Source organism: Heterocephalus glaber, unplaced genomic scaffold, assembly GCF_053883595.1.
Source record: "Heterocephalus glaber isolate CG9 unplaced genomic scaffold, H.glaber_assembly_v1.0 deba00001509, whole genome shotgun sequence".
In the NCBI taxonomy this organism is placed as follows: Eukaryota; Metazoa; Chordata; class Mammalia; order Rodentia; family Bathyergidae; genus Heterocephalus; species Heterocephalus glaber.
In genome coordinates, this window is record NW_028258325.1 from 1,436,988 (window position 1) to 1,456,423 (window position 19,436).

The 19,436-nt window shown below is 59.7% G+C and overlaps 1 protein-coding gene across 9 annotated transcripts in view; it reads right to left on the reverse strand.

Annotated features, from left to right (window-relative positions):
• Positions 1-3,056: 3,056 nt before the first annotated feature.
• Positions 3,057-19,436, reverse strand: part of Zfyve28 (zinc finger FYVE-type containing 28) — an 86,681-nt gene continuing 70,301 nt past the window's right edge. For 8 of the 9 annotated variants that reach the window (XM_004847389.4, XM_087187776.1, XM_087187775.1 and 5 more), the window contains 5 exons: positions 17,949-19,166; positions 7,136-7,290; positions 6,524-6,640; positions 5,281-5,385; positions 3,057-4,051 (listed from right to left, as the gene is read on the reverse strand). In XM_004847389.4, coding sequence (XP_004847446.3) covers positions 3,267-4,051; positions 5,281-5,385; positions 6,524-6,640; positions 7,136-7,290; positions 17,949-19,166 — 2,380 coding nt within the window. In that variant the 3' untranslated portion in view covers positions 3,057-3,266. Of the gene's footprint in view, positions 4,052-4,442; positions 4,547-5,280; positions 5,386-6,523; positions 6,641-7,135; positions 7,291-17,948; positions 19,167-19,436 lie in introns of all 9 variants that reach the window. The other variant, XM_087187778.1, reaches the window with a different exon arrangement.

Consider the following 19,436-nt stretch of genomic DNA (forward strand, 5'->3'; position numbering starts at 1 on the left):
CACACAATGGATGTAACCATTATGTACTATAAAAATGGGCTAATAAAGTGCGACTGCCACACCTGCCTCTGGTGGGAAGCAGGATGCCCGGAGAGCACTGGCAGCAGTGGGTGCCCAGGAAATAGCAGAATGCAGCGAACCCCAAGTGGGCAAGTGCTCCAAACCCCTGCTCCCCACCCCACCCCAGAAGTGGGCCCAGGGCTGCGGGCTCTGCTCAGCCCCGGGTGGAGCCAGCGCCAGGCTGGCCAGCACTAGGCACCAAGCCAGGCCTCCGAGTTTCTGTGGGCCTTCCAGAAACTTCGACATGCAGGGGAACATTGCCTGCAGAATACAAAGGGAACAGCAAAATCAAGACACATGAAGATGTAATTAAAGGTCTATGGAAACTAACACAGTGTCCACATTACTTCTGGATTTAAAATAAGAAAAGAGTTCATTATATTTGTGAACAATGAGTGGGGTAGTTCTTCCCCTCGCTTTTCAAGGTTTTCCCACTAGCTTGCAGAGCCCTGCACAACTTAGCAACTGTAATTTTTTTCTATTCATATTTCTTGTTGTTTTTAGCAACTGTAAATTAAAAGAATTTCTCATAGCCAAAACTGTCCAGAAACAAAATTAATTCTCCCTTCAAGAGCTTTTACAGGGAGTAGGGGAGCCATGACCGAGGGATGTGGGTGCAGACCAGGCCCCGTCTGGTGTCAGGGTGGCCTTCCTGGTGGCCTCCCTGCTGCTCCCGAGCTCACGTGCCTGTGGGGGCCTTTGTGTCCCAGGAGCCGGGGTGGGGGTCCTCTCCCATGAACCACAGGGGCTCTGGTGAGGGAATTAGGCATAGGGAAGGTGGCACTACCAGGGAAGGGTGCCAGGTAGAGGTGGGCCTAGGAGAAAACAAGTCCCTCCATTTCTCTGGGGCATGGGGGTGGCATGCAGCAGGCACTCTGGGTCCTGCCAGCCTCTCCACCTCCTGCACAGACCGGAAGGCCCTAGGCCTGCAGATACTGTGAAGCTGCCCACCCCTCCCTGGTGGTTCAAGGGATCCAGCTCCCTCTTTCCTGCCCTCACCGACCCATAGGGCATGAGCTGCTGGCCTCCCTTCATTGCCATGCCTGCCAGGTATCTGCCAGGCCCCTGATTCCTAGGCCCGCAGGGACAGGGTGGGAAGGGGCCAGAGTGGGGCATAGAGGGCAGGTGGGGAAGGGGGCAGAGACAGATTGTTCCCTGGAAGCCAGGTTGCCCAAGGAGGCAGTGGGGTGCCCCCTGGTGGTCACTAGGGGCTACAGCCAGGACTGGCCAAGCACTGGCCTTGGCCACAAGAAGGGAAAAGGCTACTCAGGCTCCTGAGGCCTCACTGGGCCACCCCTTGTGATGAGGGTCACTGCTGCCCTCGTTGTGACCCAAGACTCAGCCGAGTGTGGGGTGGGGTGACCTCACCAGGACTGGCTGCAGGCCACAGACAAAGGATCAGGCAGCAGGGCCCCTCTGGAGCCCTAATGTAGGTGTGCAGGAACCCCAAGCCACTTGCAGGGGAAGGGGCAGCACAGGATGGGGGACCCCTTGTCCCTACCCCATGCCACCTCCCAAGGTCAAGCAGGCATCTCTCAGGAAGCCAGGGGCCTCCTCCGCAGAACCCCCATCCTGCGCCTACTCCTGGGTACCCCATGGGAGCTGCACACTACATCTCGGGTGCTGGACGGCTGTGGCACTGGGCCTCAAGCTCCTGCTGTCACCCCAAGTTGGGCTGGGTGTGTTGAGGAAGCAGGTGGCCCCATCCCAGGCTAGAAGGCAGTGTGAGTCCTGTCTCCAATTGCCAGGTGGGTGAGGTGGGTGGTCACAGGTCCCAGCTGGGCCAGAGTTCCCCAGCTCACTCCACAGCCCAGCTCTGCTGCTTAGGAACCTCTGGGAGCCTCAGTTTCCCCAACCATGACACAAGAATCCTGCTCCCTTAAGGGACTAGCAGGCATATATGAAGCCAGGACACGGAAGCGGAAGGACCAGTGGTGGTGAGGATGGGGCCCGAGCTAGGAGGCTGCCTCTGAGCACACTCCCTGCCCACCTAGGGGGTCCGGCCCTGAGCTCCCACGGTGGGTGGTCAGCCAGCCGAGCCTTCTGGATCCTTTCTGAGCTGCACGGTCTTGGTCCTGGCTCTGCCCCTCAGGTGGAGAAAGCCATCGGAGGGCGGAGTGGCCAAGGGACCCTCACTCCTGGGGAAATGGGGCTCCAGGGGACCCAGGCCCCCTGCAGGGCAGCTCAGGCCCCAAGGCCGGTCACAATGGCCCAAGGGTAGATCCACCTCTGACCTGCTGGATACAGAGGACACCACATCACTGTGGGCGCCTGTGAGGACAGAGGGACACTGGGTATAGCCTGGCTTCTTAGTCCCTGGCAGCAGGGACACCTCCAGACAGCTGACGACTCCACTGTGGCACAGCTGTCACCGGTGTGGGGACAAGGGGGGACAGGAGGCTGGGATCAAGCCTTGGGCAGCCGGAAATGCCCCATCTCTTCTGCTCCCAAAGGACTTACCCTGCCTGGAAGAAGCAGTGTTCTGAAATGTTCTTAACAGGAAGAGGGTCTGGCAGCTGCTGTGGCCTCCCAGGGCTCCCTACCCTACCCTTTGTCCCCCAGGCACCATCTCCAAGTGCACCCAGGTCCCAAAAGCTCAGGCACCAAAAGCAGAGGAAGGCCCCATCACCATAGCAACCTCAGGGCTGGCCCTTCTGTGTTCTCTCCAGGGCACCTCCAAAGCAGTCCCCAGGCTGCTGGTGACAGCCCTATAACCAGGACCACCGAGGTGTGGTAGGCCCCAGAGGCACAGCCAAGAGCTCTCCCATCTGGCTCCGGTCACCCACCCACAGACCACACACAGGCCAGGCTGGGCCAGCAGCTGGAGAGTGGCGCTCTCGTGGCGGGAGACAGGCTCACACTGGGCAGGGGTGGCCACCCCACTCCTGGGGGCTGATGGGAGCTGCATGCTGCCCTTCAAGTGTCCGCGTCAGCACGGACACCATGGCTTCCCAGGAGAAAAAGGAGTCAGTGTTCACAGAAGACACGAGAGCATCTGCAATCCTTAAACAGATTTATGGAAATGACTCTGAATTATAGCATTTAGAAAATAAAATAATCTCAATACATAATATTTCCTCCGTTACACACTCTCCCCCACAGAAGCCATTTCTGTGTACATGTGTTCTGCCACTAGACAGTATTTGATTTTGTTCTATAAAAGAAGCAATAGGTGTGTCATCTCTCTAAAAATAAAACTGCAATCATCATTGCAACATGAAGCCTGAGATTAAAGCCTGAGGAGGTGTCTGGACCAGGGTCCCTCTGGGGCCAGCCTGGACCCCAGCTGCCCCTGGGCCCAGGGAAGGGGTCGTGCCAGCCAAGCAGGCCCAGGAGCCCAGGGCCCGGGAGCCCGGGAAACGTGTGACCGTGAGTCTGCGCCTGGCATGCGGATGCGGATGCCCAGGGCATGTCCACTTGCCCTGGGGACCACTGGGTCCACTTCCTGCATTCCTCTCCCGGAAAAAATGAGCCACGCATTTTGAAGCAGGGTCCTGAGGTGGGCAGTGGGCACTGGGGAGTGTGTAGGGCGGGAAGCACACAGGGAGCCATGGCACTGGGCTGCAGAGTCCCTGCAGATTCTCCGCCACAGACAAGGCTGCAGAGTGGCTGCTCTCCCGCCCTGGCACACACAGCAGAGCCCAGCCCTGCTCAGCCAGGCGCCCTGCCTGGGCAGAGCTACCAGGCCCTGGGGCCAGCGAGGCTGACTTCTGTCCACCCCATGCCTGGTCTGGGGTCCCCCAAGGTGGGAGCCAGGACGGAGGGCAAGGCTGCGGCTTGATGAGATGCGGCAGGCCCCCCTGCAGGGCATCGCCTCCTTCCCAGCAGCCCTGGCGGGTCCAGGGCACAGGGCCATGTGTCACATGCCCGCCTTGTCGCTGTAGAAGGGCGTGACATGGAACATGTAGCAGTGCGTGCACACGCGCACCGGCTTCACCTGTCCATAGCGGGGCAGTGGTGCCGAGTGAGAGGAGCAGCGAGAGCAGAAGATCTGGAACCAGGGCGGGCGGCAGGCAGTGAGCAGAGGGTCCCAGGTCGGCCCCCAACAGCCCCCACCCACACTGGCAGGGCACCAGGGTTAGGGGCTCTGCTGGCCCTGGCCCCATGGGTGACAGAGCTGGGACCTTGGGGAACTCCAGGCAAGACCTGGCCCAGGATTCTGGGGTCGTGAGGGGCGTCCAGGGCCCGCAAAGGCTACTGCAGGCCTTTGCTCAGGTCCTCTATGCCTAGCCTGGCCCTGGCTCTGAGTGGCCAGGGCTGGACGTGGGCACCATCCAGGTGCACCTGGGTGCCTGCAGCCAGAGCAGGCCCCAAAGGCCGCCTCAGCCCCCAGACGCTGGTCTGACCCCCAGCCCAAGGCCAAGCCCCCGGGCCCCACCCACCTTCCCGCAGCTGCGGCAGTGGTGCTTTCTGCGGATGACGGTGAAGGGCGCCTTGCACGCGGTGCAGAAGCCGCAGGCCTCGTCTGGCACCCACTCGGGGGGGTCTGTCACAAGGAGAGCCAGGGCCATCAGCCACGGCCAGGCAGTGGACAGCACCTGACCCCTCTGCTCACGGCCACCCTAGACTTCAGTGACTGGCTAGCATTTCAGGAAACGGGTGGCGGCACAGGCGTCCCTCCTCACTGCCATCCGCAGGGCCTTGCAGTCACACCCCACTGCAGGCCCAGGCCAGGCCACCTGGACTCTGGATATGCAATGGGGAGGGGTTCTCCGCCTAGGTGACCCCAAGCTCTCACAGACAGCTGCCTGCATTCACCTGAGTAGCACTGTCGGCAGCTGCTCCCACAAGTGTGCTGCAGCACCCCACACCCCCAGAGCTCCCTTCCCCAACAGCCGTACGCCCGGCCCCAGCTGACTCCTGACAGGAGCAGGGCTCCCAGATCCCATGTAACCAGGTCAGACTCCGCAGCCCTCCACTCCCTGAGGAGGGCTCCCAGGGCCCCATGCCCCCGTCCCTGTCCCAGCATCCCGAGGCTGCCAGGGAGACTTCTCCCGGCACAGGGGTGGTGCAGCATCCTAGACCTGATGCCTCCGTGCCCGCACACCCTGCAGCATGTGCCCACCACGCTGACACCTGGCAGAGGTCACATAGCAACGTGGGGGCTATGTGCCTGGCAGCCAAGGCGTGACACAGTGGCAGGCGGCTCCTGGGGCTACAGCCTTCAGGATCCTGTGTCCACAGACACTGCACGGGCCTGGCCCACCATTCCCCACACACCTTCGAAGTCTCCGTCACGGGTCTTGGCCGCAAGTTCAGAGGACGACAGGGTTTCCTGGCACAGTGCACAGTCCTCCAAGGCTGCACTCCGCAGGCTCTGGGTGACTGGAGGAGAGAGGGAGGCCATGCAGTGATGCGGCTGGTTGTCCCTTGTGGGCTGCCTGGCCACTCCCAGGCCCACTGGGTGTGGCGTGTGGCATGTGGCATGGCCACCTCAGCAGGCAGGGTGCCACACTTCGCAGGGTCTCCCTCCTGAAGCCCCCTTTTGGCCCAGCAAGGTGGCCCTCAGGCCATGGAACATGTGACTGCTCCTCGCAGGTGTCCAGACCTGAGGCCCTTGCCAGTGAGTGGCCAGACCCCCCCCCACAGGCAGGGATTCTGTGGGCCCCATTCAGTGTGGCCCGAGCAGCCCACAGTCCCTGTGTGCATAGCCAGTGCTCACCACAGCTCTGAATACTGCCATCAAGGAGGCCCCCTTGCCTAGATTTCCCCGTCAGGAAGGGGCCTGGCTATATGGCTCCTGGCACAGCTGGATTGGACACGTGCTCTTCCTCACCAGCAAGGATGTCCCTGCCAGGCAAGGCTGCAGGACAGATTTCTAGGCCCAGCCACAATGTCCCATGTACCCAGATAACTCACAAGCAGAAGCCCTGTGGTAAAGGTGGCTCCCTCAGACCTGGTGCTTTTGTCCAGCACAGGGGCAGCAAACAGGGGTCTGGCCCCCTCCTTCCCACCCACACCTTCGGGGATAGAGGGCCAAATCCCTGTGCCACACAACCTCCCTGCCCAACGCCTCTCCCTCAACGGGCACCTGCTGCATGGATTGTGTGAGCAAGGCATGCAAGCACATGCAAGTTTGCACCTGCATGTGCCTATATGTGCACAGGGGAGCACACACACCTCTGGTGTGAGAGATATGTACACATGTAGGCAGATCACTGGCCGTGGGGAGGTGGCCCGTGTCCCCTCCCTTTGCTGGGGCCTCTGAATGCTCTGACAGGTGGGGAAGAGAGACACACATCTGGCCTTGCCGGGGGGGGGGGCAGGTCTCCCTGCCGCTGTTGGGCCCTTGCTGTCCTCCCCAGGCTGTGCTCCGGGTCCCCACAGCGGGGCTGCACACTGGCTCACACAAAGCCCGGATACATGGCTGCCTCAGAGTGGCAGGTGCAGCCTCTGTGCACTCCCTTCCTGGGGTGGACAGCGTGGTCGGCAGAGGCCTAGAGCCTGTCCTGGGGGCACTCACCCTTCTTTAGCTTCTCCTCGTCATCCGTTTCTGGCTTGGTGGCCATGACTTCAAACAGTGTTTTGAGAATACTCCTCAGGTCACTTGCATAGTTCGTCTGCAGCTGGTCAGCCACCCCTGAGGGAGAGGGCCACGGTGGGAGGAACAGAGGACAGAGGACGGGGCATGTGCCAGCCCTTGGGAGGGAAGGCAGCACTTCCTCATAGCCTGTCGCAGGCCATGTGATGGCAGAGCCACCACCAAGCTGCCCTGCCGGCCACCAAGGGACACCTACAGAGCCCCACAGCGCCCACCTGCATGGCACTGGAGTCACCACCACAGCCCCCAGCCCCATGACACACACCCCCAAAGAACTGACTGCAGGGCCTCAGGGTCTCAGCACTGACAGCTCGCGGCGGGCAGCCAGGGAGAGCCCATCCAGAGGAGGAGTCTGGGCTGCTGCAGTTCCCACCCTCACCTCCAGAGATCCTTCCTCGTCCTTCCTGAGGAGGAGGCCTTGCTCTGCACTGGGGAGACCGCTGCCCTCCAGCAAGGCCAAGAGGTGCTGTCCCAGCCCACTGGCCTCTGGTCCCCTGTGCTGCGCCCCAAGTGTTCTGGGCCCAGCCCTCACACCTGAGATGCAGACAAACAGCCGGTGGATCAGGTCGTGGCTGCCGTGGAACCTGGAGCGGATCTTCTCTCGTGTGACCGTGGGGTTGACAGGCGTGGCTGCAGGGGCCACCTCCAGCCCGGTCTTGTCTGTGATGCAGGAAACCAACATGGAGCCACTGCGGAGAAGGAGATGGCGGGCGTGGGGTGGGACGTTGAGGAGAAAACCTGTCCTGCAGCTCTGGCTCCAAGGAGCCCAGGCACCCAGGCGGCCACCTCCCGTAACAGCTTTAAAGGGCCATCAGCTAACCCATGTGCCCCACTTGAAAGCCCAGGTGGCTCTGCCCCAGTGCCTGCCCTGCCTGGACCCTCCACTCAGCTGGGCCTCAAGTTTACACCGCTCCGGCCTGCAGCCATGGTTTAATATCATCTGCTCACTTCCTCCCATGGAAGCACCTCCTCACCTCTTATGAACCTGCAGGGGCAGAAAGATGGCCCTCAAAAGATGTGTCCACACCCAGGCCCCTGGAACCCAGGAATGTGGCCCTGTTTAGAAAGAAGGTCTTTGCAAGTGGAATTCAGCAAAGGATCTGGAGATGAGAATATCCGGGCTGTCCTGTGGGTCCTAAAGCCAATGACGCGTCCGTATAAGACACAAGAGAGGAGGCAGACACACAAAGGGAGGAGGGGCCGCAAGCCCACAGGGCCAGAGACTAGAGTGACGCAGCCACGAGCCAAAGGCCGCCTGGAGCCACAGCAGCAGGAAGGCAGGAGGAAACTCCCGCAGCCCCGGACGGACGGACAGGGGTCTGCTGGTGTTGGACTCCCGGCCTCCAGGCTCTGAGAAGAGATTTATGTGGGCTGAGGCAGCCGGGGTCGCAGCACTTTGTTAGAGGAGCCACAGGACACACGCGTCCCTTCCCGTCTTCCCAGGTACTGGGGTTCACCGTGCCTGTTTAAAGGGCATTTGCAGCTGAGCCCCTGCTCCAACCCTAAGATAATTTATCTCCTACTATCTCCTCGTCTCTTTGTCCCTCTCTGGGAAACCTCCTCCATTTTTTCTTCCACTTTTACCCTTGACATTTTAATTTCTGCTATCTGCTTTCTTATTTCCTACTCCTGTTGTCTCTTGGATGCAAAATCTTTTGTCTATCTAGAAATATTCATTACAAGTTTTGCAAGTTGCTATCACTGGCCAGCACAGTCTCTTCTCTGCTGGGGGCCGGGTCTGTTTGTGTGGTTCATCTCCCTCGCCAGCTATGGCCTTGACCGTGGGGTGCCAGGCTGTCTGGTTGAAGAGGAAGGCCTGCACCGGGGGAGATGACCGCTCACCTTGCTGGCGGAGTGGAATGTGTGCAGCCAGCCTGGAAAGGCACCTGGGCACCATCTGAGTAACCCTGTACCTGCAGGAGTTCCACAGGAACTCTGTCCCTGTGTCTGCAGGCAGTGGGATCCTAGAGGCAGCCCCAGGCGTTCTGGAGAACTGGAAAGGAGCCCAAGCCTGGAGCGATGGGATGGAGAACTGACCTCGGTCTGGGACCCATGGCTGGGGCCCCTCAGGGACACTTCGAGCCCTGGACGCACAGTGGAACACAGAACTGTGCGATGTTGAGGGTCCCGCGCTGCAGTGCCACCCAAGAGCGCTCAGAACCACAGGGCCACAAGGCAGGCGTGGCCGGAAGAGCCCAGGGCTGAGGAAGGAAAGGCCCGGCAGCTCCTGTGCAGTAGCCCAGGCCCACCGCAGCGTCAGTCGTGGCTCTGAGGTGCGGGCGTGCGGGGCACCACTCAGCCCCAGGAGGAAGAGGACCCTAAAGTCAGAGTGCAAACCCTGAAAACGGGCGGCATGAAATCAAGCGGACACGCAGGACACATCCCACAAGATTCTGCTTACACAAGGGCCCTGGAGCAGGCGGAAACTAGGGTGCGGTCACAGAGGCTGGCGGGGAATGGGGCAGTGTCAGTCTGGGGTGGGGACAGCACCTGCAGGATGTTGCCGAGCTGCACACTCGTGACGGTTAAAAGGTAAAGTCCACGTGATATACGAGACCAAAATTGTGTTTAAATGAAAAATAAACAACCAGTGAGGGCAGAGAAGAGCAGAGGAAAGGGGCCTGAGGAGGAAGGGCAGCAGAGGGCGGGCTGGGCGGCTCGGCACTGCGCAGAGACCAGTGGCGGCGTGTGCACGTGACGAGCGTGGGCGCCACGGCATTTGTGCTGTGTGTCAGTAAGCAAAATTTTAAAACTGCCTGTATTTAGATGTGACAGCAATAAACTGGGAATGAGGTTAAGCATCAAAAACATTAAATATTTGGGATTAATTTAAGGAAGGAAGGGCAAGAATCATACACTGAAAACTGGAGGCGTTGAGCAGAGTGAGGGCACACAGGTGGAGAGGTGCTCTGAGCTTGCAAGCTGGGGCTTTCGGGGCTAGGGTGGCGCACCCTGCAAACTGGTCTCACCCCGCACAGTTTCCACAAAGATGTCAACTACCTGTTTGTCCCTCATGGACACTGACAAGCCGATCCTAAAATTCACATGCAATACAAGGAACCCAGAGTTACTCTTCTTGAAAAACAAACAAAAAACAAGTTGGAGGACTCACAACACTTGTGCAGCCTGGGCTACCTGGGGCTAGGTGGGGAGTCCAAGGCTGGCCTGGACGACACAGCAGGACACTGCCTGTCATGGCTGTGTCCAGGGCGCCCCCCAGGCCTCATCAGTCATACGTGGGGCTTTTTCTGTGGTGGCTGAATCTAGTATGTGACTGATTCCTGCTGCAATGCTAGGCCCAAAGGAACTAGGATTAATTAAGGGTGTGAGTGCTACCCCAAGTAGTCTGAATACAACAAAGGGGGCAGAAAGATGCTGTTAAGGTTGCTTGTTGCTTTGCTACCTTCGGTCTGCCATGAACTGTTGCCCCTCTGCCACGTGGTCCCCTGCCTTGGAGCCAGCCGATTATGGACTCTGCAAACTGTGAGCTAAATAAACCTTTTCTGTTTTAACTTTGGGTGTCAGGTATTTTGTCTCAGCAATGAGAGAAAAGTAACTAAGACACTGTCTCAAATAAAACCTCCCCCAAACAAAAACAAGAGCAAGCAATAGAAAAGTGTGTTTTCCTTACAATGGCCTGGGAAACTCATAATCAGGGAATAGCTCATACTCTAGATGGCCAGCAACAGTGGGGTGGATCGGTAAGTTAAGTCTCATCCACATCCTGTGGAGGGATAGCTAACAAGCCTGAAAATGTTAAACCATGAAATGAAAGTGCCAGGAGTTTAAACATGAGAGCCATCATATGCACATAGAGTGTAACAGACTCAAATATAGATGGAGAGCATCCACACTTAGGTTTACTGAACAGTAGGACTGCAGGTAAATTACTGCTTTCCAAAGTCTCCCCTATAATCAAGAATCACTTCTACAATGAGAATACAGCCACTGCTGTCCAGGGAGCGAGGACAGCCCTGCTGTCAGCAAGAGGCACCCTCATCCCTGTGGTAGAGAGTCGTGTCCGCTCAGACTTCCCCTGATGGACACGTGGCCACTGTGGATGGCGAGGGGAGGAGTCGGGGAGGAGCCTGCCTTTAGTGGCCGAGTTCGGCACAGTGAGACCCCAGGTGGCTGGTTGAGCACCGAAGACATGGGGCTGCTGACTGCTGTCTCCAGCCCGGGAGTACTTCCCTTTCCCGTGAAGAACCTCTCCTGCTGCCCTACACCGGCAGCTCAAGCCCTGACAGAATGGTAGGAGCCGGAGGGACAGTGAAGCAAAGGGGCCCCTAAAAGAGCCGCGTCACAGACAGGTCACAGACAGGGGACAGGGAGCTGGCTGAGCCAGGAACCTTTCCCACCACCCTCTCTTCTGAAGGACTCAAACTCCCCAACCCCGCCCTGGCTTTGCACTGCCATGAAAAGGCCTGGGAGGGAGAGAAACTCAGTGCAGTTCTCAGCAGTCACATCGACACCACAGGTTCTGGCCCGTGTCTTCAGGAATGGCCACGTGTAGGCCATGGCACGGCTGCGAGCTTGCCAAAGGGCTTCTCTCAAGTGGCACTCATGGGAAAAGCATCCGATTTCATTTGCAGAGCAGTGAGGGGAGCTGCAACATGCTGGGACGCTGAACGTAGCTGCGTCAGCAGCGGATGGGGTCTTACTGAGCTTTAATTTTCAGTTCTAAACCCTTCTTAAGCCCCAGTGAATTGGTGCAGTAAAGAATTTAGCAAGCGAGTTTCTAGACAGAAAAAAGGCATTCATAGCCTGAGTCCGTGGAAGAAAAAAGAACGCCAATGTGGGGAAAATATCAGCACCACAGGTGTTCTGCTTATAAAATCAGAGAAATTCATCTGTGAACCCTTGGCCCACTTTGAAAAGCCCTGATTAGCAGTAAAGCAGGGAGCAATAAGAGGGACCAGGGCCTCCAAAAGCAGTGCTGAAGTGCACTTGGATGCAGGAAAGCGTGGACATTTGCACAGCTACATAGCATCCTAGTGAGCCACCTTGGGCCTGATGCAGACACTAGCCTATCTATCTGTTACCCACCTACCCATCCATCCAGCCACCATCCTCCTGTCCTAGACACATGGACTAAGCAACAGCTACAAGCTGGGAATTGCACAGCTCAGTCCTTCAAAGCTCAGCATTTGACAGCAGAGATAAACATGCAAAGTTAACTATCATACCGTGTGGAAAGTATAACACAGCCAGGAGTGGCAGCACATGCCTACAATTCCAATTACTTAGGAGGCTGGGGCAGGAGGGTAAGTTTGAGGCCAACTCAGAAAACCTAGCCATATCGTGTCCCAAAAAAAGAAAAATAAAAAGGACTGGGGATGTAGCTCAGCGGTAAAGCACCTTGACTTTGATCCCCAGTACTGGACAAACAGAAAAGAAAGTGTAGTGGAAGAGCCACAAAGAGGGTGTCATCGTAGGAGGTGAGCAGGGGGCCTCCTCCCTCAGGGTGGAGAGGAGCATGGAGTGTCAGGGGGCTTCCTGGTGGGGGCAGCATGGGGACAGCATGGAGCAGCCTCCCAGACTCTGGAGCCCAGGCTGGTGATGGGGAAGGGACAGACACAGCCCATGCGGGGGTGAGGACCCAGTGCCCACGTGCTGGGCCCATCACCGAGAGGACACAGGTACGTGGGACGGAATCCTCCCCCATGGACGTGGGGCTGAAGGCTGGGTGTCAGCCTGGAAACCATGCGGGGATGAGGTACCTTCCCCCAGGGCCTCGGCTGGATGATGGCAAGAAGAGGTGGAAAGTGGGACAGGCACAGCAGGGCCCAGCCAACCTGCAGAGGTGACAAGGTGGCAGCAATGTGACTGATGAGATGAAGAGGAGAGTTGAGGCCTTGGACAGGGTGGGCATGGCCTGCCCGGGTCAGACATGAAAGCCTCCAGCCCAGTCACACCTGGCCCCAGACCCCTCCTGAGGCACTTGCAGGGCTGAGTCTGCTGCTGTGTGAGTCCGGAGTCAGGCAGGGGTGTAGCCCTGTTATGGTTTAGATCCAGATGTCCCCCAAATGTCTCATGTTCTGAGAGGGCTTCCGGAAAGTGACTGGATTGTGGGGTTCAGTGTTCACTGGTGGCTCCATCAGTGGATAAGCTCATGGCAGACTGTGCTACAGGAGGTGGGGCCTGGTTGGAGAGTCGCTGGGGTGTGACCTGGAAGTGTCCTTGTCCCCTGCTCCTCCCTTCTCTCTGCTTCTCCCTTCTCTCTGCTTCCTGGCTGCCATGGGCTGTGACTAACAGAGGTAGCCTTCCAGAACTGACCCTGGAACTATGCCAAGTCACAGGAGCCACAAAGACCACAGTGGGGATCGGCAGCAGCAGAGACGGCTTCCCCCTGGCAGGGACATCTACATGGCAAAGATGGAGCAGTGGGTGTGTGACGAGGTCCCAGGCCCCAGGACCTCAGAAGGTGGCCTCTTTGGAAACAGGGCCCTGGGAGATGTCATTGGTTCAGATGAGGTCACGCTGGGGCAGTAATAAGACCAGTGTCCTTATAAAGAGAGAACTTTGGTCAGACATACACACAGGGAGAGGGCTGCATGAAGATGGAGGAGGTCAGGTGAAGCCTGAGCTGAGGGCACCAAGGACGGCAGGTGTCACCAGGAGCTGGAAGGAGGCTAGGGACCGAGCTCTCCACGCCCGGATCCAGACACTTCCAGCTCAGGACTGGAAGGCAATCAGTTCTCTCTACAGCATCAGCCACCTGGCTCGTGCCGCTCTGTGATGGCGACGCACTGCCACTGCCACAGCTGGAGGGCCTGGCACCTCTGCCGGCCCAACAGGCCCAGCGGGTCTTCTGAAGAATCCACCTCCCTGCTGCTTCTCTCCAGCCACTCAGAGTCGATGCACGACTGTGTTCCTAGGAAGCCAAGTCGTCTCTCGGCAGCTCCTATGCCAGCACCGGGTCCCCGTGGGAATGGTGGGGACGGGCCAGCGACAGCTCCTATCCAGCTGACAACAGGAGCCTTGGACTGAGTCCAGGAGAGCAGGTGCTGATCCAGGAATCACAGAGCCCCAAGGGTGGGCCACGGGGTGGGAATCCCAGCAGTATAGCTGCCCATCAGTGGGCTGGCGCTGCCCAACACCACGTCCCATGGTCCTCCACAGACTCTGGCTGGAGACTGGCTGCCTCTCTTAGTGTCACCTTCTCCTGGAGTGTCCTCCAGAGTCCATAAGCCTCTGTCTCAGGGCAGGGGCACAGGCCTGGAGGTCCTGCCCAACATTTCGGGGATGCGTCACTGTTCCCCATATCAGTCTGGGTGTGCAGCTGTGGGACCAGGGTCCCCTGGAGCAGGGGGTCAGGCCGTGAGGGTGGGCTGCGCTCCTGCCTGTCCCCTGCCACCCGCCTGTGCCAACAAGACATGATGGCTGCCAGCTACAGGGAGCCTGAGCTCTGCTCTGCAGGACACCCCTGGAGCTGGCAGTTCTCTGGGATCTGCTCCAATGTCCTCCTATCAGAAACACCTTCGCCAACCCCGCACCTTGCCAGGCTCTCTTCCTGTCCCCACCTTGTATGACTGCCACTTGGGCACTGATCTCCCTGACGCCAGCCTGAGGAGAACACACCACCCTGTCACCTCTGTTCCCTGCCGCGTCCCTGCACACACGGCCCTCCAAGGCGCAGCTGCTGAGCAGGCCTTGGAGTCATGGAGGCGGGGAGACCACACCTGAGCTCTCCTCTCTGCGGGATCCACGAGAAGTGTGTGAAGGGAAGGACAGCAACCTCGGGCCCACAGGACTCTCACCCCTGACAACACGTGGTCCCGTCTCGGCTCCTCTCCTTCGTGGTCAGGAAGACAGAGCCTTCCTCAGAGAAGGGGATGACAGAGTGGTTAGAAACACAGGACGCGGATACTGCCGTGGCTGAGCAGTGCCACCCAAAACAGGATGTGTCCACACCAAGTCCCCAGAGCCTGTGACGAGATTTTTGGGAAAGGGGTCTTTTTGTGCTAAGGAGGATTCTGAGCCGAGTCTGGGCTCATCCTGGATTGGGTGAGTGGCCTCTGAACCCAGTGAGGGCCGTCCTGAGAGGCAGAAGAGACACACAGGCCCTGGGAGGCAGAGGGACAGAACGGAATCTATCACCCAAGCCTGGGACTCTCGCCTGCTAGGCAACCCCAGCAGGTTACATGCCTGAGACTTGCTCCCCCTCACAGAATGGGCAGGAACCCAGCTATGACAGCAGACTAGCAAGGACCACCTGCCCTGAACAGCCCAGTGCAATGCTGCCAAAAAGCACTCAAAAGCCACAGTCACACCTAACAGTAACCACGGCTTAAATCATACAAGGGAGTGTAAGCTGATAATCAGTGTTTAAACACCCAGGACAAGTGCTTTGCAGAGAGTGGTCATCTGGTGTGTTTGCTCCACAGATTTCAGCACTGAACGTTGCAGCGGTGAGCTTGATTCGTGCTTTTAGAGGAGGCTGCAAACGCTGCGTGCTGGAGGACAGCAGGGCCCAAGGGAGGAAGGAGAGCCCCGGGTCCGTGAGGAAGGCAGCCCTTCCCTGTGCCTGAGCCCCAAGGCCTTTGGCGATCTGCAGGCCGAGCCGCCCTTGCCACACCCCCAGGCCCGGGCAGAGCCTCCCTCCACCTCAGTGTCCTGGGAGGCCGGGCACCCCGTGTTGGGGTGGCTGGAGAAGAGAAGATACCCTTCCCGCCCACTGAAACTTCCACGTCAGTGTGGGTTGGTGTGTGAATGTCTGCACATGTATGAGTGCAACGTGTGAGATGTGGGAATGTGAATGCTGTGTGCAGATTTGTATGGATAGGTATTGTGAGTGTGCATGAATGTGGCCAGCATGCGTGTGAGGACATGAATGTATGTGTGTGCTCATGTGCCTGAGTGTGCGTGTGTGTAAAGGACAGCACCAGTGTGTGCTCGGGCATGCGTGTGAGCACACACTCAGAGCCTCAGCACCTGGCCCCTCGGGTCCAGCTGTCCCAGCTGCAGAGTGTGAGCCCAAGCAGTCACTTGGGGCCGAGGAGCATGGAGGCCAGGTCTGTGCCTGTCCCAGCCGGGGAGGGGCAGGGCTCCCCAGCTGTCGTCCACTATACAGCTGTGCTTCCCGAGAGTGTTCGTAGCACCAGCCCCCAAGTGCCATGCTGTCCCCTGCCTGGAGAAGGACCTGCCACCACCGAGCTGAAGGCTCCGAGGCTCCCCACGCCGCCGCCTCTCCTCTCCTCTCCCACTCCTTGCCTGCACCTCGGCCCTCACAGGTCCTGCTGACTACAGCACAGCTCCCAGCCCCTCTGTCATTCAGGGCTCAGCAATGTCACCACCCGACACCCGGGGGCCTCAGCTGATTGCTGCCTGCCTGGTAGAATCAACCCCCGCCCCCCCGACTTCTACTCCCCGCTGTGGTAGGGGGATTGAATCCAGGGCCTCAAACTGAGCTACATCAGGGCTTTTTGTTTTTCCTTGACGAGATCTTGCTAAGTGGCTAAGTTGCATGGGCTGAGCTGGAACTTGTGATCTTCTGCCTCAGTCTCCAGGACTGCGAGGATTACAGGCGTGCAACACCATGCCTGGCTAACACTTCTAATTTCTCCCTGGCCCCAGCGAGAGGAGACAAAGGCTGAGGAAGAAGCAGGCGGGATGATGAAGAGGCCAGCGACCCTCCCACCAGCCTGTGTGCGGCCGCCTTGCCCAAGGCTATCCGCGGAAGACTCCACAGCAGGCATCACGCCTCCACTTTCTCAGGGGTCTCCTTAAGCCCTAGGCCTTGATTTTTAAGTGTTCCATCATTCCTGCTTTCCCTTCTGAGTGTGCTGAAGGTGGGAGGCCTTGGTGTCTCCCCAAGGTCCCACGGCCACCAGAGCCAGGCCAAGTCCCTGTGAGCCCTTCCACCTGGCGGTGGCCTTGGTCCGCAGACCCGGGAGAGCCGAGCCGTGCAGCAGCCCAGGCAGCACTGTCCCGGCTGCTCCTGGGTCAGGAGAAAGGGCTCTCCACAGAGGACCCCTAGCAGTCCCACCTGCAGCCCGATGTGGAGGGGAAGGAAGCACCCCCACATGACTGAGGCCAGAGCAGAGAAGTGGCCCTCAGTGGCCCAACCAGGGCAGCGGCTGACCGGGGTCACGAGTTGGTGACACAAACAGAAGCAACTGAAAGTGCAGCTGGGGACAGGAGGCCGCCACCTAGTGGTTCCTGCTGCGTTGTGTGGCCACACCCGGACTCCCCGGCCTGGCCGGTCAGCTCCCCGCTGGAGGGGTGGGCAGGCCTGTGGGGCTGGGCCACTTCTCTGCAGCCACCAGGGCCATGGGACTCAGATGGGGCAGTCACCCCAGAGGCAGGGACCCCATCCATTTCAACACGCCCCCTGCTGGGGCTCACCTAGCTGCAGGCCTGGGGAGCTGAGCTGAGCTGAGTCCAGGAGGCAGAGAAGCGGGGCACAAAGCTGGGACCAGTAACAGCAAAGGCGGTGCACCAGCTGCAAGGAGCAACGCGAGGAGGGTGGAGAGGAGCGAGCAGCAGCGGTCAGGAGGGCGTGGGACGGTGCGCAGCGCCAGGAGAAGCACAGGGAAGCAGCTCGGGGAGACTGTGGGGAGACCTCCCTGCGCCTCTGCAGAGGAGATGCCCCAGGACAGAGCACATCAGAGCACACGGCTCGCCTCTGTCCCGTGCCAACAGCCCCTGCAGGGTTCCTATTGTTCCAGTGAAAATGACAGCCAGGGAGGCCCGCCAAGGCGGGAAGGGCCCACCGGGGATGTCACCAGCCAGACTCCTGGACGCAGTCACAGAGCAGGGGGGTTGAGGGTGGGACAGGTGCTGTCGCTCCCCGGACTTCCGAGCTGGGAGGGGAGTGTGGGGGTGGCAGGACCTGGGTCCTGCAGACCCCACCCCACTCTGCTAGCCCTGGGTCTCCTGCCTGTAGGAGGGGACAGCGGGGCCCATGGGGAAGGGAGGAAAGGACACAGGCCCTGGAAACACTGTTGACAGCTTGCCCAGGATCCCACCTCGGCCACTGTGAGGGCTGCCACCTCCCCTCAGCTCTGCACAACCCAGGAGCCATGGCGGTCAGCACAGAGAAGCGAACAGCGCACTCAGCCCGCCCACAGCAACTGGCAAGGCCTGAGGGCCTCTGCTGCCCAGCGTGCCCAGTCCACCCATGCGTGAGTCACCCGAGTTTGGCACGGTGTCCACGCACCTCAAAGGCAGGCTGGGCCCCCCGATTCCTTCTTGGCTGCCTGACTTCCTGCAAGGCCAGCCCTCCACCCCACACCTCAAGGTGCACAGGGGCCCCCCACCAGCCAGCATCTCAGTTCCACTTCAGTGCATGACAGATCCGGGCACAAAGGGAGGAGTCAGGTCCCTGATGCAGAGCCAGCCTTACCTAGAGCCCAAGGGCAGCAGTGGCTCCTCCTGAGTGGCATCTCTTTGCAGGCTGTCGCCCCTGGCTGAGATGGGCTTCCCCAGGTTCCGCTCTTGGGCCACAGGCTCCTCCTGCTGGTATGGGGCCTCACCTTCTCCCTGGGTCCCGCCTGCTGTGTGCCGCTGGGCCCCTGAGGTGGACGCCAGGCACTTGCTGGATGGAGGGGCACCGTCTGTGGGCAGGGCAGCCTTGGCCTTGTCGCTGGCTTTGGCCAAACCCGCAGCGGGGTGGGAGGCGCTGATGACCCCTCCGGGGCTGCACTTCTCCCGCAGCCGCTCCATGGCATCCTCCTTGCCGTCCCTGCAGCTTCCGCAGCACACACAGGAGTGCAGCAGGCAGTTGTGGGAGCCCTGCCCCGGCTCCTCAGCCCTGGGTTCTGGGGGGGAAACACCAGGGCCTGGGGCCTCCTGTGTGGCTGCAGCAGAGTCTGGGGAGGCGGCTGACTTGGGGTTGAAGATGACGGTGGCTGAGAGCTTCATGCCCCCTGTCCGGTGGGCAATCATCTCCGCCGTCTCCGCATCATCCGAGCTCACCTCCCAGCCGTCCAGGTACAGCTGCGAGTCCAGGCAGCTGCAGGTGGAGCCCAGGGCTCCAGGCGCCTGAACCTGGCCGTCCTCCGTGTTGTTGTTGCTCCGGTCCTCCTCCTTCGCCCTGCTGACCTCCACCTCGATGTGCTGCCCGTTCGACCCTCTCTCCTGGGCACCACTTGCCCACCCCAAGGGGCTGCCAGGGGACTCGGCCCGAGTGGGTGCCTCCGCTGCCTCCACATCCTCCATGAAGAACACCCGTTCCTCCTCGTCACCACCCAACTTCGGCTGCGATCTGCCCGGAGAGGGCTCCCCGTGGGGCCTGCCCTCAGCCTCTGGCCTGTGCGCAGGGGACTGACAGGCACTGGGCGGTGAGAGCAGAGAGGACATCTCATCCCCGGCCCTGTGCACCATGCGGCTGAGCTCCTCCAGCTCCTGGTCATCGTACTGCATGGAGCAGGCCAGCTCTGCCTCTGGATCTGTGGCCTTGGCAGACAGCGGTTCCTTGGGGGGCAGTGGTGTGGGAAAGGTGGGTGCCAGGGCAGAGGGCACCTGGGCATCGGTGCGGATGGGGAGCTCCACATCCTGGGAGACGCACAGGCTCCGCTCCAGCGTGTGCAGCTCCTCCTCGGTCAGCGCCTGCAGCAGATCCCTACAGGTCAAGACCAAAACAATCATGAGCGTCCCAAAGGCCACACCCGCCTCCTCGGCCAGGAGTGGATGAAGCCCCTGAAGTCTGCATTGCAGAAAAGCAACCAGGCAACCAGCACTTGCACTGAAATCACAACACACGATGCATCCTCCACTGCAAAGCAAGGCGCTGGTCTCTAGTCTCCTCCACGCCACACACGGCAAAGGGGCCGACAGGGACTCTGGGATGGTTTCTTTCTTAAACGTGAGATTCTGGAACCTCTCACTGGTA